The sequence below is a fragment of the Cygnus olor genome, chromosome 10, assembly GCF_009769625.2.
Source record: "Cygnus olor isolate bCygOlo1 chromosome 10, bCygOlo1.pri.v2, whole genome shotgun sequence".
NCBI lineage: Eukaryota > Metazoa > Chordata > Aves > Anseriformes > Anatidae > Cygnus > Cygnus olor.
In genome coordinates, this window is record NC_049178.1 from 21,985,402 (window position 1) to 22,006,023 (window position 20,622).

General features: G+C 49.5%; 2 protein-coding genes across 3 annotated transcripts; one reads left to right on the forward strand and one right to left on the reverse strand.

Moving 5' to 3' along the window:
* Positions 1-295: 295 nt before the first annotated feature.
* On the forward strand, positions 296-18,162 carry LOC121075270 (cullin-associated NEDD8-dissociated protein 1-like). Its single transcript, XM_040568315.1, is given in 16 exon segments — positions 296-363; positions 1,859-2,002; positions 4,598-4,752; positions 5,693-5,816; positions 6,449-6,705; positions 7,324-7,429; positions 8,094-8,248; positions 10,361-10,653; positions 11,279-11,420; positions 12,636-13,136; positions 13,139-14,140; positions 14,519-14,614; positions 15,306-15,475; positions 15,590-15,754; positions 16,436-16,543; positions 16,733-18,162. Coding segments are annotated over 16 exon segments (3,714 nt in total). The 3' UTR covers positions 16,961-18,162.
* A 367-nt stretch (positions 18,163-18,529) lies between these two features.
* On the reverse strand, positions 18,530-20,620 carry RPL32 (ribosomal protein L32). 2 transcript variants are annotated; one of them, XM_040568330.1, is made up of 4 exons: positions 20,582-20,620; positions 19,740-19,840; positions 19,332-19,513; positions 18,530-18,705 (listed from the first exon to the last, which is right to left on the reverse strand). In XM_040568330.1, the coding sequence occupies exons 2-4, from the start codon at positions 19,833-19,835 to the stop codon at positions 18,576-18,578; spliced, it is 408 nt and encodes a 135-aa protein (XP_040424264.1). In that variant the 5' UTR covers positions 19,836-19,840; positions 20,582-20,620; the 3' UTR covers positions 18,530-18,575. The 2 variants fall into 2 exon arrangements, with proteins under 2 accessions (XP_040424264.1, XP_040424263.1); XM_040568329.1 differs by lacking the exon at positions 20,582-20,620 and adding an exon at positions 20,307-20,451.
* Between the last annotated feature and the right edge of the window lie 2 nt (positions 20,621-20,622).

Sequence of the window (20,622 nt, forward strand, 5' to 3'; positions counted from 1 at the left end):
GCGCTGCCGGACCCTGGCGCTGCCGGTGACGGCGGGTAACGGCGGGCACGGCCCCGCAAGTGCCCGTCCCGTCCCGTCCCGTCCCGTCCCGCCCCGTCCCGTCCCGTCTCGTGCCCCGGCCGCCCCGCCCCGCTCGGCTCCGCTCCGCCTGCAGGGGCCGCCCGAGGCCCGGGGCCCCTCCCGGCCGCCGCCGGTGCCGTCCCGCCGGCAGCGCCGCGGGGGGGCGAGGCCGAGCGGGCAGCGGGGGTCGCGGCGCGGCCCGGGCCCGGCGCCATCTTCCCGCGCGGCCGCCGCCATGTGCAGCGCCTCGTACCACATCTCCGGGCTGCTGGAGAAGATGGCCTCCAGCGACAAGGACTTCAGGTGCGGGGGCAGAAGCCCTCACGGCCGGGCGGGGCTCCGGACCCGCTCGTTCTGCGGGCCGGGAGCGCCGCAGCCGCGGGGGTGAAACGGGGCCTGGGGCCGCCGCCACGGGCTGCCGGGCGGGGCGGGGCGGGGCGGTGTCGGTGCGGGGCCCGGGTGCTGCCGGCGCCGCGTTGGGGCCGCTCTGAGAAGCGGCGGACAGCCGCCGGAACGCCTCCCCAGCGGGACCAGCGCTCCGGTTGCCGCCTGTGTTCGTGGCGGTAGGAAAGAGGAGGGCGCTTCGTGGCGCTGGGGGCTCTGGGCCCGAGATGCCCTACGGGTGAGCCGTTAAAGTCAACGGGTGCGGAAGACTTGGCCCGCCGGCATAGCGCGCCCGCAGCATCGGCCTGGAAGGCACCGCGCGTGCCGCAGGTGATGCTGTGAGGTCGCTTAAAGAGAGATCGGCGGTGTCCTGAAAGCAGGTCGGCTTCAGCAGCTGGTGCTCTCCCGGTACTGAACTCGGTGCTTCTGAGAGAAGCCGGCGATGCGGTAGCTGCAGCCCGCAGCCGGTGTTCCGAACAAGATGCGCCCAACGCGGGGCGGGCGCCCCGTTACAGAGGTGTTTCGGGCCCAGTCCCTGCCGCGCACGGGGACGTGCGGCCCGTTACCTGCCTCCCGTCCCGCAGCACCACGCCTCACGCGCGTCCCTCGCACAGACGGGTCCGACGCCAGCTCCCGAGGGCGCGGAGGGCAGGCTGGCAGCGCGCAGCGGGTGGGAAGCGGGACGTGGTGCTGCGGGAGGTGCTGCTCAGCCCCTGGCCATAGTTGGTCATGCTCGTTTTGTGCTGACGTTGAACCAAGTGCAGCTCAGGAGCTCCTGCAGAGTCAGAAATACATTGCGTACTGTTAACGTTACAGGTCAGAATCTCGGTTTTTCTCATTTTGGGTTTCTGGCGGGTTAATACCACAGAAGCCCCTCGTTCCAGATGTACTCAGCTGCTACTCCAGAAAAGGCTTGTTGTACACTGAAGTTAGCCTCGTACACTCGGGCAGCATTTGTTCTTAGATGCTGAATGAATTACATCAACGCTTGATTTAAAATGGATGTGTCACTTGGTAAATGAGGGGGAAGAGCTGCTCTTTGGTTCCTCTTAGACATCAATCCCTGTGCCGAGGCTAACGTTAGAACAGCTAATATACGATAACCGTACTTACGTCTCTCAGAACCTCGGACTTCTGTGCTAGCACCTTTTACATTTCCTTTCTCCCAGAAAAACAGATACCTAACCAGAACTTCTCAATATCCATTTTGACTTTGTCCCTGTTAGAAAACTGTATTGACTAAAAGCCAGCTGAGATTTTGTTTCTAGTTCTAAGCTGGAATGATAGATACTTGCTTGGTTCTGCTCATGGGAGAAGAAAGTGCAATCAGAAATGTTCATTTGTTCATTGTCATGCGAAGGAGATTCGTCTGTGGCTGTGTATCAGCTGATCCACTTTTCCTGTGTTCTTTCAGGTTTATGGCCACCAATGACCTGATGATGGAACTGCAGAAAGATTCTATAAAACTAGATGAAGACAGTGAGAAAAAAGTTGTGAAAATGCTTTTGAAATTGCTGGAGGACAAAAATGGGGAAGTACAGAACCTCGCTGTGAAGTGGTAAGAGCCTTGGCATCAACTACCGTGTTCCTTGGCAACAATAAAGCTGTCACAGACTCCAGAGAGTGTGTTGGAGCGCAGCCTCGTCCTGCAGCGTTGGCACCTTGCTCCAGCCTCCCTTTGAAGGGGCTTCCCCTCTCTGTGCTTGCAGGCACAGCAGTTTCTTTCTCTGTCAGGATTCAGAAAGGGTGAACGTACAGATACCTTTGTACAGGCAGTAGGCAACTTTGGAAGTCGTTCAGTGTTCGTATTATGAATCTTACCATTTCGAAAATATTATGACTAAGGTTTTATTTCTTCAGAGACAAGCTTAGCCTAAAATATTGGACATCAAGCTCCCGTCCTTTTCTGGGCTTTGAGATCCAATGCTGAATTTCCCAGTGGTCCTGTCTTTGTTAGAGATGGTACTAAACTGATGACGTGTAGCCCTTCAGAAGTGGCAGTTGTTGAATTACAGGTCCAAATCCTGTCCTTCAAGAGCATTTTCATTAAAGTTTATAATGCACTGCTTGTTGGTTGTTTTTTTTTTTCCTGGTTTGACTCGAAGTGTAGTCTGTGCTTTGCTTTGGACCATTTGAATATATTTTTTCAACCCAAATGAAAAAGGCAGGAGGTTCCATTATTAATGAATCGTCTGGTGAAGTGATCCTACTGCTGACATGTTCTTTCCTGTCTCTTTCCCCCAGCATGTCTAAATGGGAGTGTTCATTCTAGAAATGAAATTGAATGGGTCAGTTCACGCACAGGGCTCCAGAAAGGTGGGCCATTTAAAGACAACTTTGGGTTCCTGTATTTTTTCCAACTGTGGATCTTAGTCATATTCCCTTCTTTTCAGTCATATGCTACTTCTGTCCCTGTACTTTCCCTGTGACCTTTGGCTCTTTCTTTTTGATTCTGACTGTCCTGACTTTTTCCCCAGCTTTCTTGGCCTTCTTCATGTCTCTACCAGCTTTGGGTTTGTTTCTTTTGTTTTTTAAAAGAAAACTGTTGGGCACTAAACAAAAGATAAATTTATTTGCCTATTTATCTGTGGTTGCATCAGGAATATGTCCATATTCATCTAGAATGTGATCATTAGAAAGTAAACATCAAAATGAAACCAGATATATTTCCTTTTTATACCTAAGGAAGTGCTTATAACAGTAATGTGCAGTTAGTTATACCCAGCCGGGTGGCAAGGATCTCTAAGGAGGAGAAATGTGACATTCTGAAGGACACTGGCAGTTGATTTTATTGTGTAAAACTGAGTTCTTATTTCTTCAGAGGAAATCTGAAATCACACTTCGCATCCAGTAAATTGACAAATTTGAAATCCATATGAAAACCTGATTCTAGTTCTGCGTTTTGTTTTGTTTCAGTTGAGATGAGTTCCTCAGCTTCTCTGTGCTTTCAGGGTCCCCGTCTGTAAAACAGTTCTTTTCTGGTCTGTACTTAGAGGTATAAAGTTGAACACCATTTGTGCTTCACAAAGTCCTATTATTAAGTTCTTATTTTCTAACTACTGTATCTCAGAGAAGCTACTCGGACTCTAAAAAGCTATTACTGTCCTGATTTGTCAATTTAAGAATAGCCTTACACGAAGCAGGCTGTGTTTGTGTACTCTGGGAAGCGCTGTGCATGTAGTGCTTGCCAAGCACTGAAGTGGTAATGGTGGTGTGCCCGCAGGGGGACAGCCACCTGTGCATAGGTGTTCCCTACAGTTTGCATTACTGTGGTTATGCCAGAAAGGAGAGAGAAAGAGAAGTCAAAATGCGTTTTTGTTCAAGGATTCTATAAACTGTGTTCTGGCCCTAAGCACTGTAAAGGGCTAGCACCATGTCTTCTCATACAAGCTCTTAAGAAAGCGGGAATCATCGAGGCTGATGCTCTGTCAGTGTTGTTCAGCTCTCACGGAAGTCAGGGGCTTTTATCGCTGACGGTGACAGAAGCAGAACCCGTCTCGTGTGTAAACTTCAGTGAGAGGAGGGTATGTAGAAAGCTTGCGTGCCCCTCTGTCTCTTTTGGGACCATAGCCTGTTGGTAGCCCTTTGTTACGAGTTGTATGGACATGTAGCATGGATCAGTCCCCAGGGAACAGGGGTTGTGCCCTAGTATGAGGCAGCATACAGAGCCAAAAACTCGAGTCCCACTTTTCTGTGCAGTGTGTTAAAAAAAAGGAAAAGCAAAACTCCACAAAGGCAGGTTAATCCTTTCCTTCACTCTGTTTTCCATCTTAACCTGGCTGTGTGGACAGCATACTGAGTTGGGGGGGGGAAGTGAAACCTTCATGAACAGGTTATCTAAATATATTTTTGTGCTAGAACAGGAACACGATGGGATTTCTAAAACTGTAGAACCCTGTTTATAGAAATGGTTGTACTGCACGTGAATCACCGGGAGCTGTTCGATTCCCCTGTGTTTTCTGAAACCAAAGGAAAGGATGTGCATTGTACATCCTTTTGTACGTTGTACAGGATATCGGTACTCAGTGCAGATGTTACGGGAATATTTGCACTTGGGACCGAGATGCCCTTAAGGAAGAGTGTGCCCGAGCATCCCTTTTGTTGGTGGAAGCAGCCTTCTTCTGCTCGTTCTGACTGGCTTCTCCTCCTGCAGTCTGGGCCCGCTGGTTGGCAAGGTGAAGGAGTACCAGGTGGAAACCATTGTGGACACGCTGTGTACGAACATGTTGTCAGACAAGGAACAGCTGCGGGACATCTCCAGCATCGGGCTGAAAACGGTCATCTCCGAGCTGCCACCAGCTTCTACAGGTAAGACGTCTGTCCCTGCTTGTCAGACCGAGGCAGTAGGGAACCCCAGCCTTTGGGAAACAGGAAAGCGGGTAGTTCAGAGCCTGAAAGTTACAGATTCCTTATTCACCTGCTGGAGGACAAGAAATACCGTAAGGAGGAAGGACAGCAGAAGTTGAGTTAGAAATGTGATTAAAGATTGGATGAAATGAAGACTCTTGAACGGGTCCCCCGCAGGATGCTTATGTCTGAAACCACATCTGAGTTCTTGGAGAAAATCATTTTTGCTTACGGCAATCCTAAAGCACGCAGCGTGTCAGGATACCGCTGCTCAGGCAGCCTGGCAGGGCTGTTTGGTCTCGCCATCAGCAGTGCCAGCACTGCACCACCTCCTGTCTGCAGCCCTGCAGGACCAGGTTTTCTGGCCGCCACAGCTGCCCTGTCTGCTTCTCCTGCATTTGGAACTAAGTATTCCAAAAATCCAGCAGCATTTCAGGAGATAACCCAAGGCTTCCAAAGAGTTAAGTTTCTTCTGCAGCCACGTCATGTATCCGTGGCTGTGGCAGTGCTGCTGGCCTGCTTTAGAAGCTGGGAGGAGAATGAGAATTAGTGTGCAAATACTTGCTGAACTCCTCTCTCAGATTCTGCAAAATGTTAAGCTCTTGAGAGGCGTCTTTTCAGAAGTCTTTATTTAACACACGTCACATGAACTGAAACTGTTGCAGGGTAGCGACAGATAAATCATCTCCTTAAGGGTTGGGATTGACACTGTGTGGGTAGAAGGCAGCAAAAGCAGTGTTGGTTTGCTGCAAAATAGAGGGTTGGACATCTCCCTCTGTGCTTTCTTCACCTAATTTGTTGCTTTTTTATTGTTTGTTTGTAAATGTAGGAAGGGTTGAATGGTTCTTAACAGCATAAAAACTTCTTTTTAACTGACAGTGGGGAAAAATCTCTCTCGCAGGCTCCACCATGACAGCGAATGTATGCAAAAAGATCACAGCCCAGCTGACAGGAGCCGTTGGCAAGCAGGAGGATATATCTGTGCAGTTGGAGGCTCTTGACATCCTGTCAGATATGTTGAGCAGGTACCAAAGGATTTCCTTTGGCAGCTGGGTACGGCAGGGGGCTGCTCTGTATGTGTTTGCTTTTGATTTCTATATTTCCCTAATCTTACTATGAGGACTTAAAACTAAAGGATTTGGGTTGCCTGCTACAGGGGAGTATCTCAGCAGAGCAGATTCCTCAGCAGGGATGAGGGACAACATTTTGAGCCCTACTGTGCTTGGGAATAGTGTTAACAGTGGTGAGGGATCCCACAGAGGCTCAGTTTAAGTTTAAGCAAGTGTAAGGAGGGAGAGGGCAAACCAGGGAAGTTTATTTTAGCCCTGTGATCTGATTGCACATGCATTTTTTTTCCTGGCTGCCTCTCTCTCTTGTTATATAAGTAAGAGCGTCAGTGTCATATGTCAGCTGCATGCAGGAAATTATTGACAAACTCCCAGGTCACCCAGAAGGACACAGCCAAAATCAAAATATTCCATGATGAATGCAAATAACCTCTCCCTGCGTTGTACAGAACACCAAAACCACCCTTTTCCTCTCCCTCCTGCTGTATGAAATCTTCATGGCTGAAGGGTTTTTTACATTTTTTGCTGGCAAGGAAGCTTTTCCTCTGACACATTGACTTTCAACTTCTGTCTTGTTCTGTTGCTTGCAGGCTAGGGGGAACTCTCTACTCTTTCCATTCTTCCATCCTGAGCTGCCTGCTTCCTCAGCTGACAAGCCCCAGGCTGGCTGTACGTAAAAGGGCCATCGTTGCCTTGGGTCATCTTGTCTTGACCTGCAGTGGGAACATCTTCTCAGAGCTCACAGAGCATCTCCTCGCTGAGCTGAAGAAGAATGAGTCTACCTCAACTACCAGGACATACATTCAGTGTATCGCTGGCATCAGTAGGCAGGCTGGACACCGCATAGGTAGGACAAGTAGCTTGAAATGGTACTGGGAAATGTGCATGTATTTCAGAGCAGCTCCTTTTTTTAATGGTAAAAGAAGTATGTTCGCTCTGTTCCTGATGTGTTAGTGGGTTGTGCTTTGTGATTCCCTCCGTGGTTCTGATCTGGCTTTGACCTCCACTTGGAAGGGAGGAGACACCAAAGTAACTCTGTGGCTGCCCTTCTGTAGTGCATTTCATCCCAAGGTCTTCAGCACTTTCCTGGTCTGAATTAATACCTCTGTGAATTAGGTCAGTGGATTCATCCCGCTTTAAATAAGAGGCTAAATGGAAGGCAGCATATTTGATTACTTGTCTGAAAGATCTGCCAGAACCGGCATTCAGCCCTAGAAGATTTCTAGGCACGGCTCTTTCCATGACTGAAATGCCAACAAAGAGCTGAAGACAGTGAGCAGGGGTCACCTGCTAAAAATCTCTTTAAGGCTGTTTTTCGGTGGGCTGCTGGTTCCTTTCCCCAGGGATCCAGAGGAGGAATGCTCTGCCAGGCACGTGAAGGAAGTGGCAGACAGCTGAGCTGTTGGCAGCTTGGATACGTGACCGCTGGAATGTATTTTACTGCTGCTTACTTTGTCTTTCCCAGGAGAACATCTGGAGAAGATAATTCCTCTGATTGTTCAGTACTGTAACGTGGAAGATGATGAGTTGAGAGAGTACTGCTTCCAGGCCTTCGAGTCTTTTGTAAGAAGGTGTGTGCCCTTGAGGAACAACCGTGCACCATCCTGTGCATCGGTGTCCTCCTGGTGTAAATATCTGTACTTCCAGCATCCAGGGCTGAGTGCCTGTGGGGAAGGAGTTCACAAATGAAATCTCTTCTTTACATGCAGAGTTGGACATGAGTTATGAGTCGTTTTACTTCAACACGCGCGAGCATGTTTCTGTATTGGTTTTGCAGGAGTGGGACAAGTTTTCCTTGTCCTTGGGGGATTTCTCAGGAAGAGGAAATTGCCTCATTCCTGGTGTGTGGAGGGAGTGGGAGGCAGGAAAGGGGCTCAAGTAGAGGAGCTGCTGAGCTGCAGCTTTCCTGATGTTTGGTCAAAAGTTCAGGGCTTGTGTTGGAGAAGGAGCCCTTCAGAGCTCCTGAGGTTTCCTCCCATGAAGGGAGGACTGAACCAGGTGGTGAAGGCTATATTTTTTCCCCTTATAGAAATTATTGCATCCTTCCCAGGAGAATGTGGCCTTGCTTTGTGCGCAGTGAGAAAGAGCAGCTCTGCTTTAATTCATGTTAGCAAAATGCTTAAATAGTCCATGAAACGTTTTGGGATCCTTTTGAGATGGATGGTGTTATTTGGATATTTAAAACTGCTTATTATTTGATTTATTAACTCTTAGGATTTTTATTTGTTGGGATAGGTGCCCAAAGGAAATTGACCCCCACATCCCTAATGTGATGGGGTTATGTTTGAAGTACATCACCTTTGACCCAAACTACAACTATGATAATGAAGAGGAGGAAGAGGAAGAGGAAGAAAGGATGGAAACTGAAAATGGGGAGGATGAAGAGCAAGGTGCCTGCTTGTGAGGATGACTGTGCTCAGCAGAACACTGGTTAACATTTCTCCCCTTCCTGCGTGCTGTCCCCTTCTCTGATGTTTCTTTTAAGATCTGTGTCAAGACAGTTGTGTTGAATAGGTTATTTCAGCTTACCAGTGGTAACAACATAGCCGTATGTGCAAAGTTCCAACGACAATTCTGAACTTGTTAGTTTTATTTTTTGCTGCCAAGCACCTCGGATCTCTGCCTGCCTTAGGGAACAGGGAAAGCACTGAAAACAGTGCTCTGAACTAGCTTAGTGGAGAGCTAGGTGAAGGGAGCGTTGCCTTTCCTGTCCCTGCTGACTGTAGCAGTCTCTTAGAGCTAGCACAGCAAGCAGCCAGGTTTGACGCCTGGCGATCCCGAGGAGCAGCTGCTCTGCCATCCTGACCGCTGGAAGCGCTCCCTCGTGCCCTGCAAGGTGTCAGCGCTGCTTGCAGCCTGCCAGGCAGACCTCGGGCTGCTGCTCCAGGCAGCCGATGGGACCTGCAGGGGTCGTTCTTCAAAGGGAGGTGTGAACTCTGTCCTTCTTGAATGCTCTCTGGTTCTGAACTTCCGCTGCTGGCACCAAGTGCTCGGTTCAGCTGTAGCCCTGGTTCCTGCCTGTCCTGATAGTTGAGCTCTAGTAGGTTTAGGCACGCGCGGGGGAGATGTCTCCGTACTGGGTTCCTAACAAAATGGTGTTTCTTGAAAAGAAAGATGTTAGAGGCAGATCTAAAAATTGGAGCTAACAGCTGCGCACTCTGCAGGTTTCTTACTGTATCTACTGGGGTGCTACGCAGTATTATTACCTTTTTTAACCAGCCAGCCAGCATTTGTTGCTTACTTGAGTTCCAAAAGGCATTGGATATCTTTGGTGTGGTCTCACCTAAAAGACCGGACAAACTCCTGTTTTCCCTGATCACAGGGGAGGTCAGGGAAGCATTCCTTGCTCCCAGGCTGTTGCAGCCGACACCCCTGCCAGGTTTTGTCACAACCATGGTGGTTTGTCAGCGTGGAGCTTTTACTTGGTTTCTGGGTTGCTTCCTCTTGTCTCTGCATCTGCTAGGCTGCTTTCGGTACATACACGCTGTTCGTGAAAACAACGGCCAGCCAAAGCTGGACTTTGCAGTCACCTGGAGGCTACAGAAGCTATGCTCTTTGTGAGAATGGTTGCTTCTTTTCTTTTTTTTTTTTTTTTTTTTTTCAGGAAGAGATACAGAGATATTTGCAATTTCGATCTAACAGTTTCAGTGCAACCTAACAGCCTACAAATATTTTAGCCACACAATTATGTTTTTACTATAAGGTAACTATTTTGTACTACTTTGCAGCAGAAAAAAGCAAAGCTACAGTCCTGAACCCTTGAAAGTGTCACCCTTAAAAACATGTTAGTCATCAGTGAAAGCACTCTGATACTGTCTTAAAAGGGTTCTTTTGTTTATTTTCAGACTCTGTTTAGTTTGAGGTGGCTGTCAAGATCTGGTGAGATGAGAGGTCTGTGTTTAAAGCCTGTTAGCTGTAGAGAGCATTTCATAACGTTGCTATTTATGGCTGCATGAAGTATGACAGCTAAGAGCAAAAGTTATAACCAGTTCCCTGGAAGAAAGGCATTTTTGTTTACTTTCATACTAATTGGGGTACGATCTTGGCTGTCTTCCTGGAGAGTGTGTTAAATGTTCTGCCAATAACATTGTAAATTGTTATGCTGTTTTGTGCCATTCAGGGATTGCTAAGACAAATATTTACGTATTTCTGGCTTTAAAAATGTGGGAACCTTGTTCTTCCTTCAGAACAAAAGCCTTGATGCCTGAGCCGAAGTGGCTTCACCAGTAAGTGTAGTAGTATTTAGGTTTGTTCTTTGTCAGCTCTTACTTGGAACAGAAGAACCTGACATCAGCATAGGGCGGTCCCGAGTCCTACTTGCTGTCTGTAATGACGTTTGTATGGACCGGCTGTTCTGGGCAATTCCATGTTCCCAGATAAGCGTGAGTTACTGGTATCTGTTTGTCTGGTAGCTGAAGAGGGAAGCTCGGAGGCATCAAGTGACCCTCTAGCTCTGATTTTCTCCTCATGGTGCATCCTGTTTTCCCTTGTGTTCTTTCCAGAAAGTGATGATGAGTACAGCGATGATGATGACATCAGTTGGAAAGTCCGCAGGGCTGCAGCGAAGTGCCTGGAGGCCATTGTCAGCAGCAGGCACGATCTCCTTCAGGATTTCTACAAAACTCTTTCCCCAGTTTTGATAAGCAGATTCAAGGAGAGGGAGGAGAATGTCAAAGCTGACATCTTCAGTGCTTATATCGCCTTGCTGAAACAAACGCTGCCCGTCCAGAGCTGGCGGCATGCTTCAGATGCCTCTGGCAAAGACGATGTTCCCCTGACGATGCTTCAGAACCAGGTGCGTGAGGAGATGGTGGGCTGCATTAAATCAGAAAGCAATAAAGAGAAGTAGATACCGTGCCACTGATGAGTATGCCTAGTGGGTAAATTGGAGAACACAGCTGAGGAGCCCCTTGGCACACAACTAGGAGGAACCAAATCCCAAGGGTTAACAGTTCATGTTTTTTCCCACCATTCCTGGGGAGAGAGTATTGAGCCAGTGCAAGAGCACTGAGGTATGGTCTCCATTATCCCCCCTGGGTAGCCTCTGACACATTTGCAGACTGTATGACACATTAATCTTGGGGTAAAATGATGATCTGATTGTATTTCTTTAATCTTCCCTGTTAGGGGATAACACCAGCTTCATGATTCAGTTTGTAGAATGTGGAAGAGTAGAATAAAGTCCCTCCAGCTCATTAGTTCACGTATCTCTTGTTCAGATGAACTGTCTTGTAATCTTTCCCTAGTCCATTCTCCTCTAACGAGCAATTGTGTTGTTTCTTGCTGTCTCTTGTCAGTTCTGTTGCTGTGCCTTTAGTGCCTCTGGCTCAGCCGAGCAAGCTGCTTTGGCAGCATAGCTCTGTGCCCTGGAAGCTGGATGACTGATGTGTTTCTTTCTGGTTTGCTTTTCCAAATTGCAGGTCCCCAACATCGTCAAGGCCTTGCATAAGCAGCTGAAAGAAAAGAGCATCAAGTCAAGACAGAGTTGTTTCAGCCTGCTGACAGAACTGGCCAATGTTCTTCCTGGTTGCCTGGCAGATCACATCCCTGCACTAGTGCCTGGTAAAGCTTATCTGTGGTCTGCGGGTGGAAGAGCGGGGTTGGTTCCGTTAGTTCATAGTATAACCTGTACTCTTCTTATGTGCATGTTTTATTTCTCAGTATTGTCTCTGTTCAGTTTCAAGGCATACGCGTCAAGTTCTGCTCCTTGTTGATACGCTAAACAGGTTCCAGATCAATTCTTGTTTCTGTCGACTGCTGACAGACAGGATGTCAAGTTCACTTCCACAGTCCCCAGAAGAGAGACCTTTAGGAGGGCCTGTTCCAGCCTCCTTTGAAAGTAGCTGGAATTACAGTGCTAGCATGCTGAAATCAGTAACACATGACATTTTCTTTTACAAAATAGAGTGACGTTAAAAAAAAAACGTATTGACTGAAGCTTTTATGTGTACCCCCACATTCTCCACAGAGCTTTCCTTTCCCATAGATTCATGAAGCAACCCAGGCTGCTGGAAGGCTTACAATACTGAGGTTTTGTCTTGGCTTTTGGAGCGTCTATATTAGTAAACATACCAAATGTCTCCTGTGATTGTTCCTGGGCCCAAGCCATGCACCTCTCTCATGAATTAATAGATTACAAAAAGCATTCAAACCAAGAGTCAAGCATAACTTCTGGGATGGCAAACAGTGCTGTTGTAAATGTTTCTGATTAAGTCTTTATGGAAACATAAATACGTGCCATAGAAAATGGACTTGGAAGTACGTCACTTCTACAAAGGCAGTCAATCTATTGAACCAGAGAAATGTAAAAGTCCCTGCTGCTTTTTTTTTTTCCTTAAAAAAAAAAGAAAACAAAAAAAAACCCTTCCCACAGAAGAGTAAAGGAAATAAACGTGAAAGGACATTACAGCTGTATGGAGTGCCTGTTGAGGTTAGATTTTCCCAGTCTTAATTTCATGCCACTTTTCTCCTGTTTATTTGTACCTTACTAACAACCCCTCCCCATCTCAGCCCAGGATAACTTTTCTAATTGAATTTTAGGTAGTTGTGTAGCCAGCTATCCGTGGCTGCTACAAAGAATGTTTATGTCTGAATTGCCACTTCCCTGAAAGCAAAAGGACTGTAAGGGTAGTAGCTCTCTTTAACGGTACATATCTTTTGTGTGAGCAGAGGAAAGAAAGGAAACAGACTCCAACTGTGTTCATTTTCTGTTTATTTGTTTTGATTAAGAACACTTAGTGAAATAAGGCAGCATTCTTTCTTGTCTCTCCTGCACAGGTATTGTTTTCTCGTTGGCTGATAAATCCAGCTCCTCCAACATGAGAATTGATACGCTATCTTTCCTTCATGTTCTTCTTTGCAACCACCAGCCAGAGGTATTTCATCCTCATATCAAAAGCCTGTTACCTCCAGTTGTGAGCTGTATCGGAGACTCCTTCTATAAGATCACTTCAGAGGCTCTGCTGGTTACTCAGCAACTTGTGAAAGTTATCAGGCCTTTGGGCAAGTCTTGCACTTTTGATGCCCAGCCATATGTGAAGGACCTTTTCCCTGGTACTCTGAAACGACTGAAGGCTGCTGACATTGACCAGGAGGTGAAGGAGCGTGCTATCTCATGCATGGGACAAATCATTTACAATCTGGGAGATCATTTAAGCACTGATCTCCAGCCAACTTTGAAGATATTTCTGGAGAGGCTCAAAAATGAAATCACCCGATTGACAACAGTCAAAGCATTAACCCTAATTGCCAGTTCTCCACTTAAAATAGACTTGAGACCTATTTAGGGGACGGTTTCCCCATTTTAGCTTCCTTCTTGAGAAAGAATCAACGTGCCTTGAAACTGAGCACTCTGACTGCTCTGGATATCCTGGTGAAGAACTACAGTGACAGCCTCAAGCCTGCCATGATAGAGTCTGTGCTAATGGAGCTCCCTGCTTTAATTAGTGAGAACGACATGCATGTTTCCCAGGTGGCAATCACATTCCTTACTACTTTAGCTAAAGTTTATCCGTCCTGCATCTCTAAGATCAGTGGTTCCATTCTTACTGAAATCTTTCAGCTTGTTCATTCACCTTTGCTTCAAGGAGGGGCTCTGAACGCTATCATAGACTTCTTCCAGGCTCTGGTGCTGACAAAGACGGCCGCCATGGGCTGCTCGGAGCTGATGAAGCAGCTGACTGCACCTATTTACTCCTCGGGTTCAGCTGGGGCGTCAGTGACGTTGCACAAGCAGGCGTATTACTCTGTTGCAAAGTGTGTGGCGGCCCTTTCCTCAGCCTGCCCCAAAGAAGCCCCTGGGATACTGAACCAGTTTATCCAGGATGTAAGAAGCCCCAAATCCAGCTCTGCTGTAAAAGTGCTAGCCTTCCTTTCCCTGGCAGAGATGGGGCGCACGATGAACCTTAGTGCTCAGAAAGAGCTCAAAACGGTCATTCTGGAGGCATTCACTTCTCCCAGCGAAGAGGTGAAATCTGCAGCTTCCTACGCGTTGGGGAACATCAGCGTTGGAAATCTTAAGGAGTATCTTCCCTTCATGCTGAAAGAGATTGGAAGCCAGCCCAAGAGACAGTACCTCCTGCTGCACTCTCTAAAGGAAGTCATCAGCTCCTCTCCAGCCGATGGCCTCAAACCATACGTGGAGGACATTTGGGCTCTGCTTTTCAAGCACTGTGAGTGCACCGAAGAAGGGACACGCAACGTGGTGGCTGAATGCTTGGGGAAGCTGACTCTGGTGAATCCTTCTGAGCTGCTGCCCCGGTTGAAAAAACAGCTGTCATCAGGTAGTGTTACGATGAGCACTGCTGAGAGTAGGGAAATACCTTTTTTTTTGCTGGAAAGTGCTTCTGTAAGCCGCTGGTGGGTACAACAGGGAGCAAAGCCAGTCTGTAGAGGCAAGAAGGAAGTGAGGGATCTTTGCGTGGGAGGTCAAAGGGAACACTGGGTTGCGTGGGATGCAGGAGGGCGTTAGCAACAGGGACTGCACATGGAGATTGTGCTGGGACAGGTTTTAAATAGAGGTTGTTAAGACAAATCCTCTGTTCTCTTACGTTTTCAGTGTGCTTGTAATGAGAGTGAGAGCAGAGTATGTGCTACAAAGTTACAGCAATGATTTTGTCTCTTGACCTGTCGCTGTCTTTTTCTTTCCATCTTCATCACAGGCTCTCCGCATGCCCGGAGCACAGTGGTAACTGCAGTAAAATTCACCATTGCAGATCAGCCTCAGCCTATTGATGCTCTCCTGAAAAGCTGCATAGGTAGGCTAGTACAAATCACAGTGTAATCTGGAAACAGATACTGGTTTTGTTTAGCAGCTTAGGGATTTTTCACATCTATCTGAATCTCATCTAATCCAGTTAATTTTCATCTGTGCTGCTCTGCTTTTGGCATTCAGGAGGAGGACACTCATGTGGATCCTTGTTAAATGCTCTTGGGCATGTTCCATTGGTGACATTTTCAGGGAGCATAAGTTCCCCCCACTTTCAAACTTAGGATTCCAGCATTGTGCAGACAAGGATCTTGTAAAATGTAACCTACATTAAAATGGCCTTATAGCTAGGGAGCCTACGTCTTGGATCCGTTGTATAAAACGGGGCCTTCTATTTCAAAGAAGTCTAATCTGAGCAAGTTAGATCTGGGCAAGAAAGAAAGAACGCCTTCCGTGAATACTGAAGCTTCTGGTTTGACTTTAGGATGAGGTCTGTGGTAGCTAGAATCATGCTGGTTGTTTTTATGCCCAAATGCAGAAAAGTTGTGATTCTTTCCTTTACTATATCCCAAATGAACGCATCTCTAATGTCTTTGTTAGACTGTGCCCCTAGAGTTATTTGGCATAGATGTGTCACATCCAGGCTCCATCAAAAATACGTTGTGGTGGTTTTGGGTCATTTGCGAGTGCTTCTTCTAAAACTCTGCAGCAGGACTAACTGGTGTGTTCGTATCCCCCAGGGGACTTCTTGAAAACTCTTGAGGATTCAGACCTGAATGTTCGACGCGTGGCTTTAGCCATGTTTAATTCTGCTGCTCACAACAAACCTTCTTTAATACGAGAATTACTAAATGCGGTTCTCCCCAGCCTGTATAGCGAAACAAAGGTCAGAAGAGAACTTATCCGTGAGGTATGTCGTTAGTTTGGCTTGAGAGCAATACGGCAGCGACTCGGTGCACGTGAAGCTGAGATGGAGCTGTCACACTGCTGTTAGGTTACAGCTGTATTTTTTTTCTTGTTTAAGGTAGAAATGGGGCCATTCAAGCACACAGTGGACGATGGCCTTGACGTGAGGAAAGCTGCTTTTGAATGCATGTATACGCTGCTGGAAAGTTGTCTTGACCGGCTGGATATCTATGAGTATCTGAACCATGTGGAGGATGGGCTGAAGGATCACTATGACATTCGGGTGGGTAGATGCTTTGCCAGAACTGCTGGAGGACAGTGAAGTAGATGATGTTAGTTCCTGGGAACCAGGGCCTAAATTGAGCTGATGTGTCACCACGGCATAGAGTGTGCCTGCCACATCTGCTACAGCTTTCTTCTGAATGTTTTCCAGCCGTAGCTTGACTGTTGTGGCCTTAAAAATACAACCCTACTGTAGCTGGCTTTCCAGGAAATCTACCCAAGTCTAGAATATCATGAATTGTCATTTACTTAGTGCAGCCAGTGATACTATACCAAAAAAAATATATATATATATAGTTGATGGTCTCATATAGGAAGCACTATATCCTTCTCATTCTATTTACCTCCACTTAAGGAGGTGCAGCAGTGGCACAACCCCTGTGGTGAATGCATCTGTTTCTCCCAAAAGCTCTCAGCACTCTGCAGACACCAGAGAGGAGGACAACTGGGACCAAAATCTAACTGGTTACTGCTGTGCACTGGCTGCCAACAGGTGCATTTCTAGTAGTGCCCAAAATCTTATTAAAACCCCTAACCCAAGTGCAAAGCAAACCACTCCAGCAGAGGTGCCGTGGAAGCAGCAGGCAGCACGACACCACAGGTCAGGCAGATGCACGTTCACTGCTGTGTCGGGGACTGGAGGGCGTAGTGAAGCAGCACCTGTTTTCCCTCCTCTCTCCAGATGCTGACTTTCATCATGCTGGCTCGGCTGTCCGCACTCTGTCCTAATGCAGTCCTGCAAAGGCTCGAGCGACTGATTGAACCACTGCGAGCAACGTGCTCCACAAAGGTAACAGCAAAGAGTGTGACACACGAGGGGTGGGTTCTGTGCTGTTGCTCTGTCACTGCTTCCGAGCAACCTGCTCCCCACATTCCTTTGGTCAGAAAATGCACGTCCCTGCACCTGCTGGTGCGCTTGGTTTTGCGCCTGTATCATCTGTTCTAAATCCCAGCTAAAAATGGTGCCTTTGATTTCTAGGTAAAAGCTGGTTCAGTGAAACAGGAGTTTGAAAAGCAGGACGAACTGAAGAGATCAGCGATGAGAGCAGTGGCTGCTCTCCTGACCATCCCCGAAGTAGAGAAAAGTCCAGCAATGGCTGAATTTTCATCTCAAATCAGATCCAATCCTGAAATGGCATCGCTTTTTGAAAGTATTCAGAAAGATTCTGCTTCTCTGCCCACCACAGAATCGATGGACACAAGCTAAGGTTTTGCTTGTCTGCTCCATCACCTTCCTGTCCTCACCGCGCATTAACCCAACAGATAGGCCACAGGGGGCTGAGAATGTCAGCTTTCTGCAACAGCCCCCTGGAAGGCATCGAGTGCTGACAGGAGAAAATAGCTGAAAGCATGGGGCATCTTGCTGAATTTCAAAATGTGGGAGATCAAGGGAAGCATGTCCCCGTGGAGGGGAGGGACTGGAAGACGCCTACGTTAGGTCTTCAGCAAGCTTTTAGAGGACTTGTGAAGCAACCTGAATTCAGAATGGTTCCATGAAGAATGGAAACCGCTTCCCGAAGTGTTTCCCTACTGCAGTACAGAGAGAAATAAAGCCTTTTTTCTTTTTTTTTTTTAAAGCACTGCATATGCACTTTTTATCCCCCAGTTGCCTGAAGAATGTATTTGTATTGTTTCACTAAACAAGATGGCTAAAAACTAGATGTCTTTAATGGGTGAGCATCAAGCAGAGGTAGGGCCTGTTTGAGAAAGAGGCAGGAGCTTTGCGTTAGCCGAGCTGCAGTTGCTCATCACGCCGTAGCTTTCCCACACCGGGCTAAATTTGTAAAACGTGTACTGATAGTTAAATATTTCTGCAGTGTTTTGGTGATGTGAAACTACCTTGCTTATGGTTTCCTGGTTTTGACTGTAAAATACCTCAATGAGCTGTCTTCCAAAAAGAGACGACTTGATTGTATTACAACAATAAATCACCCGCTAAGCTTTTCTTTGCTTGAAACACTGACCTCTTCCCCCCGCGGAGCAGCTCGGTGTTTCTCTCAAGTGACAGCCACCAAAGCACCAATCTGCTGTGACCTCTGGTCATGAAATTACACAGCGGCATTCGCAGCAAAGTTCACAAAAGTATTCTAGTATCGCAGAAGAGCTCCAGGTCAGTCGCCAGGTTCCAGAACACACGGCAACTCTTCCATCGTTTGAAAGCCTTCTCTAAAGTGGCTGTTTTGTTCAAATGCAGCTTTGCCCAGGGAAGAAGCTTTAAGAAACAGGAAGGATGTAACAGCAAATTAGAGAACGAGACTACCATGACACACCTCTGGTAGCCACGGAGTTGGAATAAGCTTTCGTTTCTCCATTTCTGACAGCAGGTGATTTGAAAAATATTTATAGTGCAGTGTGAAAGAACAGCCGTTCTGTTTGAGTGGTACCTGAAAATAAAAGCATAGCCGTGGAGCTGTGTGCATTCCTGAATTTGTTAGCCATCGTAACGACACTACATTCCTACCGAGTCTACCGGGAGCCTAAAGAACAAGGAAAAAAGAATTACCTGCCTTTTCCTTAGGCTCTACTAGGAGTTCAGTTCCTTCCCCTTAGGCATGCTCAGAAAGGGGCTCTGGCCCCAGTCCACCTGAAGCGCGAGTACCCAAAAGGAAGCAAGGGCCTTAATCAAAGCAAGAGCCGCACAGAGTGCGCTGCTGCCACCCTACTGTCAGGCGGGCACCAACTGTGGGTGCAAGCAGGGCCGCAGCCCTGCCGGCCAAGCCCCGAGAGGCCGGCAAACCAAAGCCTCCCCTTCCGTCATTGAAAACATTCACCAGAGTTTGTGTTCACGCTTTATTAAATACATCCCAGATGTAGGAGGCCGTTTATTCGTTCTCCTCGCTGCGCAGCCTGGCGTTCGGGTTAGTGATCTTGATGGCAAGCTGAGCTGCTCTCTCCACGATGACCTTGCGGTTCTTAGAAGACACGTTGTGAGCAATCTCTGCGCAGTACGACCTGCGGGAAACAGACGGCGCGGCGCGCCTCAGCGCAGCGCCCCGACAGCAGGGCGCGCAGGGGGCTGCAGCCAGCCTGCTGGCGGCGCTCAGGAGCAGCAGAGCACAGAAGCTTTCCCGGCCAAGACAGAAATCACAGCCCGCAGCCCGGTGCCCAGCTGTCCAGACCTGAAGGCACGTGCTCACCGCCAGAACAGCTCAGCCCTCGTTTTCCTTCTCGCAAACGAAGAGTCACCGAGATCTTTTAATGACTACTCGTTACTTTGTTTTGGAGAAGCGCTACGAGTAGATGGCTGCAGTAGATTTAGGTTTGTGTCTTAACAGACGCAAAGCCACAGCTGATCGCTATTTTACCAAACCAATGCTGTCAGCACCATTTTAACGCGGTGTTTTCCCCGGAGGTGTGAACGTGCCAGCCCCGAGCAGCTTTCTGTACGCCTCCCACCGGTGGCACAGCAGCACTAAGGAAACCGAGGCAGCCCTTGTGTTCTGAGAGCTGCAACCTCCCAGGTCTCCCCCGTACGTCTGTCCCTGACCGTGCTCCCCTCTGCCCCCAGCACCGTTACGGGGTGGCAGCGCACAGCCGCAGCTCGGGGCAGGGAACAAACCTGACAGCCGCGGACTTACTTGTTGCTCATCATGAGCACTTCCAGCTCCTTGACGTTGTGGACCAGGAATTTTCTGAATCCCGTGGGCAGCATGTGCTTCGTCTTCTTGTTGCTCCCATAACCAATGTTGGGCATCAGAATCTGGCCCTTGAACCTCCTGCGAACTCTGTTATCGATACCTCTCGGTTTCCGCCAGTTGCGCTGAGGAAAGAGGAGAAAGAATCGATGCTCAGTTATGAAGCTAAATCAGTCCGAAAGCGCCCGCATGGGAACACCGGCTTTAGCCAAAACTGACCTCCAAAGAGGCTGATCCTACAGCAGGACCCGCAGCGCCAGCGCCCGGCCCTAATTCATCACCAGCCCTCAAGGCAACCCCGGCTGGTTTCCCCGAAGTCACTCAACAAACGAAATTCCAGCGAGCTCTTACCTTAATCTTGACATAGCGGTCCGACTGGTGGCGGATGAACTTCTTGGTCCTCTTCTTGACGATTTTGGGTTTCACGAGAGGCCTGAGGGCCGGCATGGTGCCTGGGACAGACGCGGCGGGCTGAGCACGGGCTCAGCGCGGAGGCGCCGCCCGCCCGCCCGCCCGCCGCGGCTGTCGCAGGCTCTCTTCCGCCCGCCAGGCACCGCAAGGCCCGCGAGGGAATGGGCGCGGCCCTGCCGTCGCTCTGCCTCCCGCTTCCGAAGCTGGAGGAGCACGGGGAGCTCCCCAGGTGCGATCCGGGGAGGTCGCGCCGCTCCCGCCCCCCTCAGCCGTCGCGTCCCCGCCCGGCCTCCCCCCGCCGGCCCCGCCCGCCGCCCCCGGCCCCCCGAGCCCCGGCCCCGCCGCGCCGCCCGGTGCCGAGCCCGCCGGGGAGCTCCCGGCCCCGCTCCCGGCCCCGCGCAGGGCGGGTGGCGGGGCGGGGCGGGGGCCGCCCGGTGGAAGCGGCCGGCCGGCTGCGGGAGGCCCGGCGGGGCGGATGGCGGCGGATGGCGGCGGCCGGGCCCTCACCGTCCGCGCGCTGCCGCCGTCCGCGGCCGGGCCCGCCGAGAGAGGGAGCGGCGCCGCCGCGGGGCCTTATGGGGCGGGGGGCGGTCCTGGCAGGGCGGCGCCGCGACGCGCGCGCGCGGGGCGGGCACCGGGCCCTCGCGGGGCCGCGCGAAGCTCAGCGCCGCCGCCGGCGGTGCCGCCGCGCGGGTCCCTCCGGCGGAGACGCCCGACGAGAGGGGCTCGGTGCCGCCCCGCGCCCCGCCCCGCCCGCCCGCGGGTTACGAGGCTGCCAGGACCTGCCGGGAGCCGCTTCCGCCGCGCGCCACGCTTCCGCCGG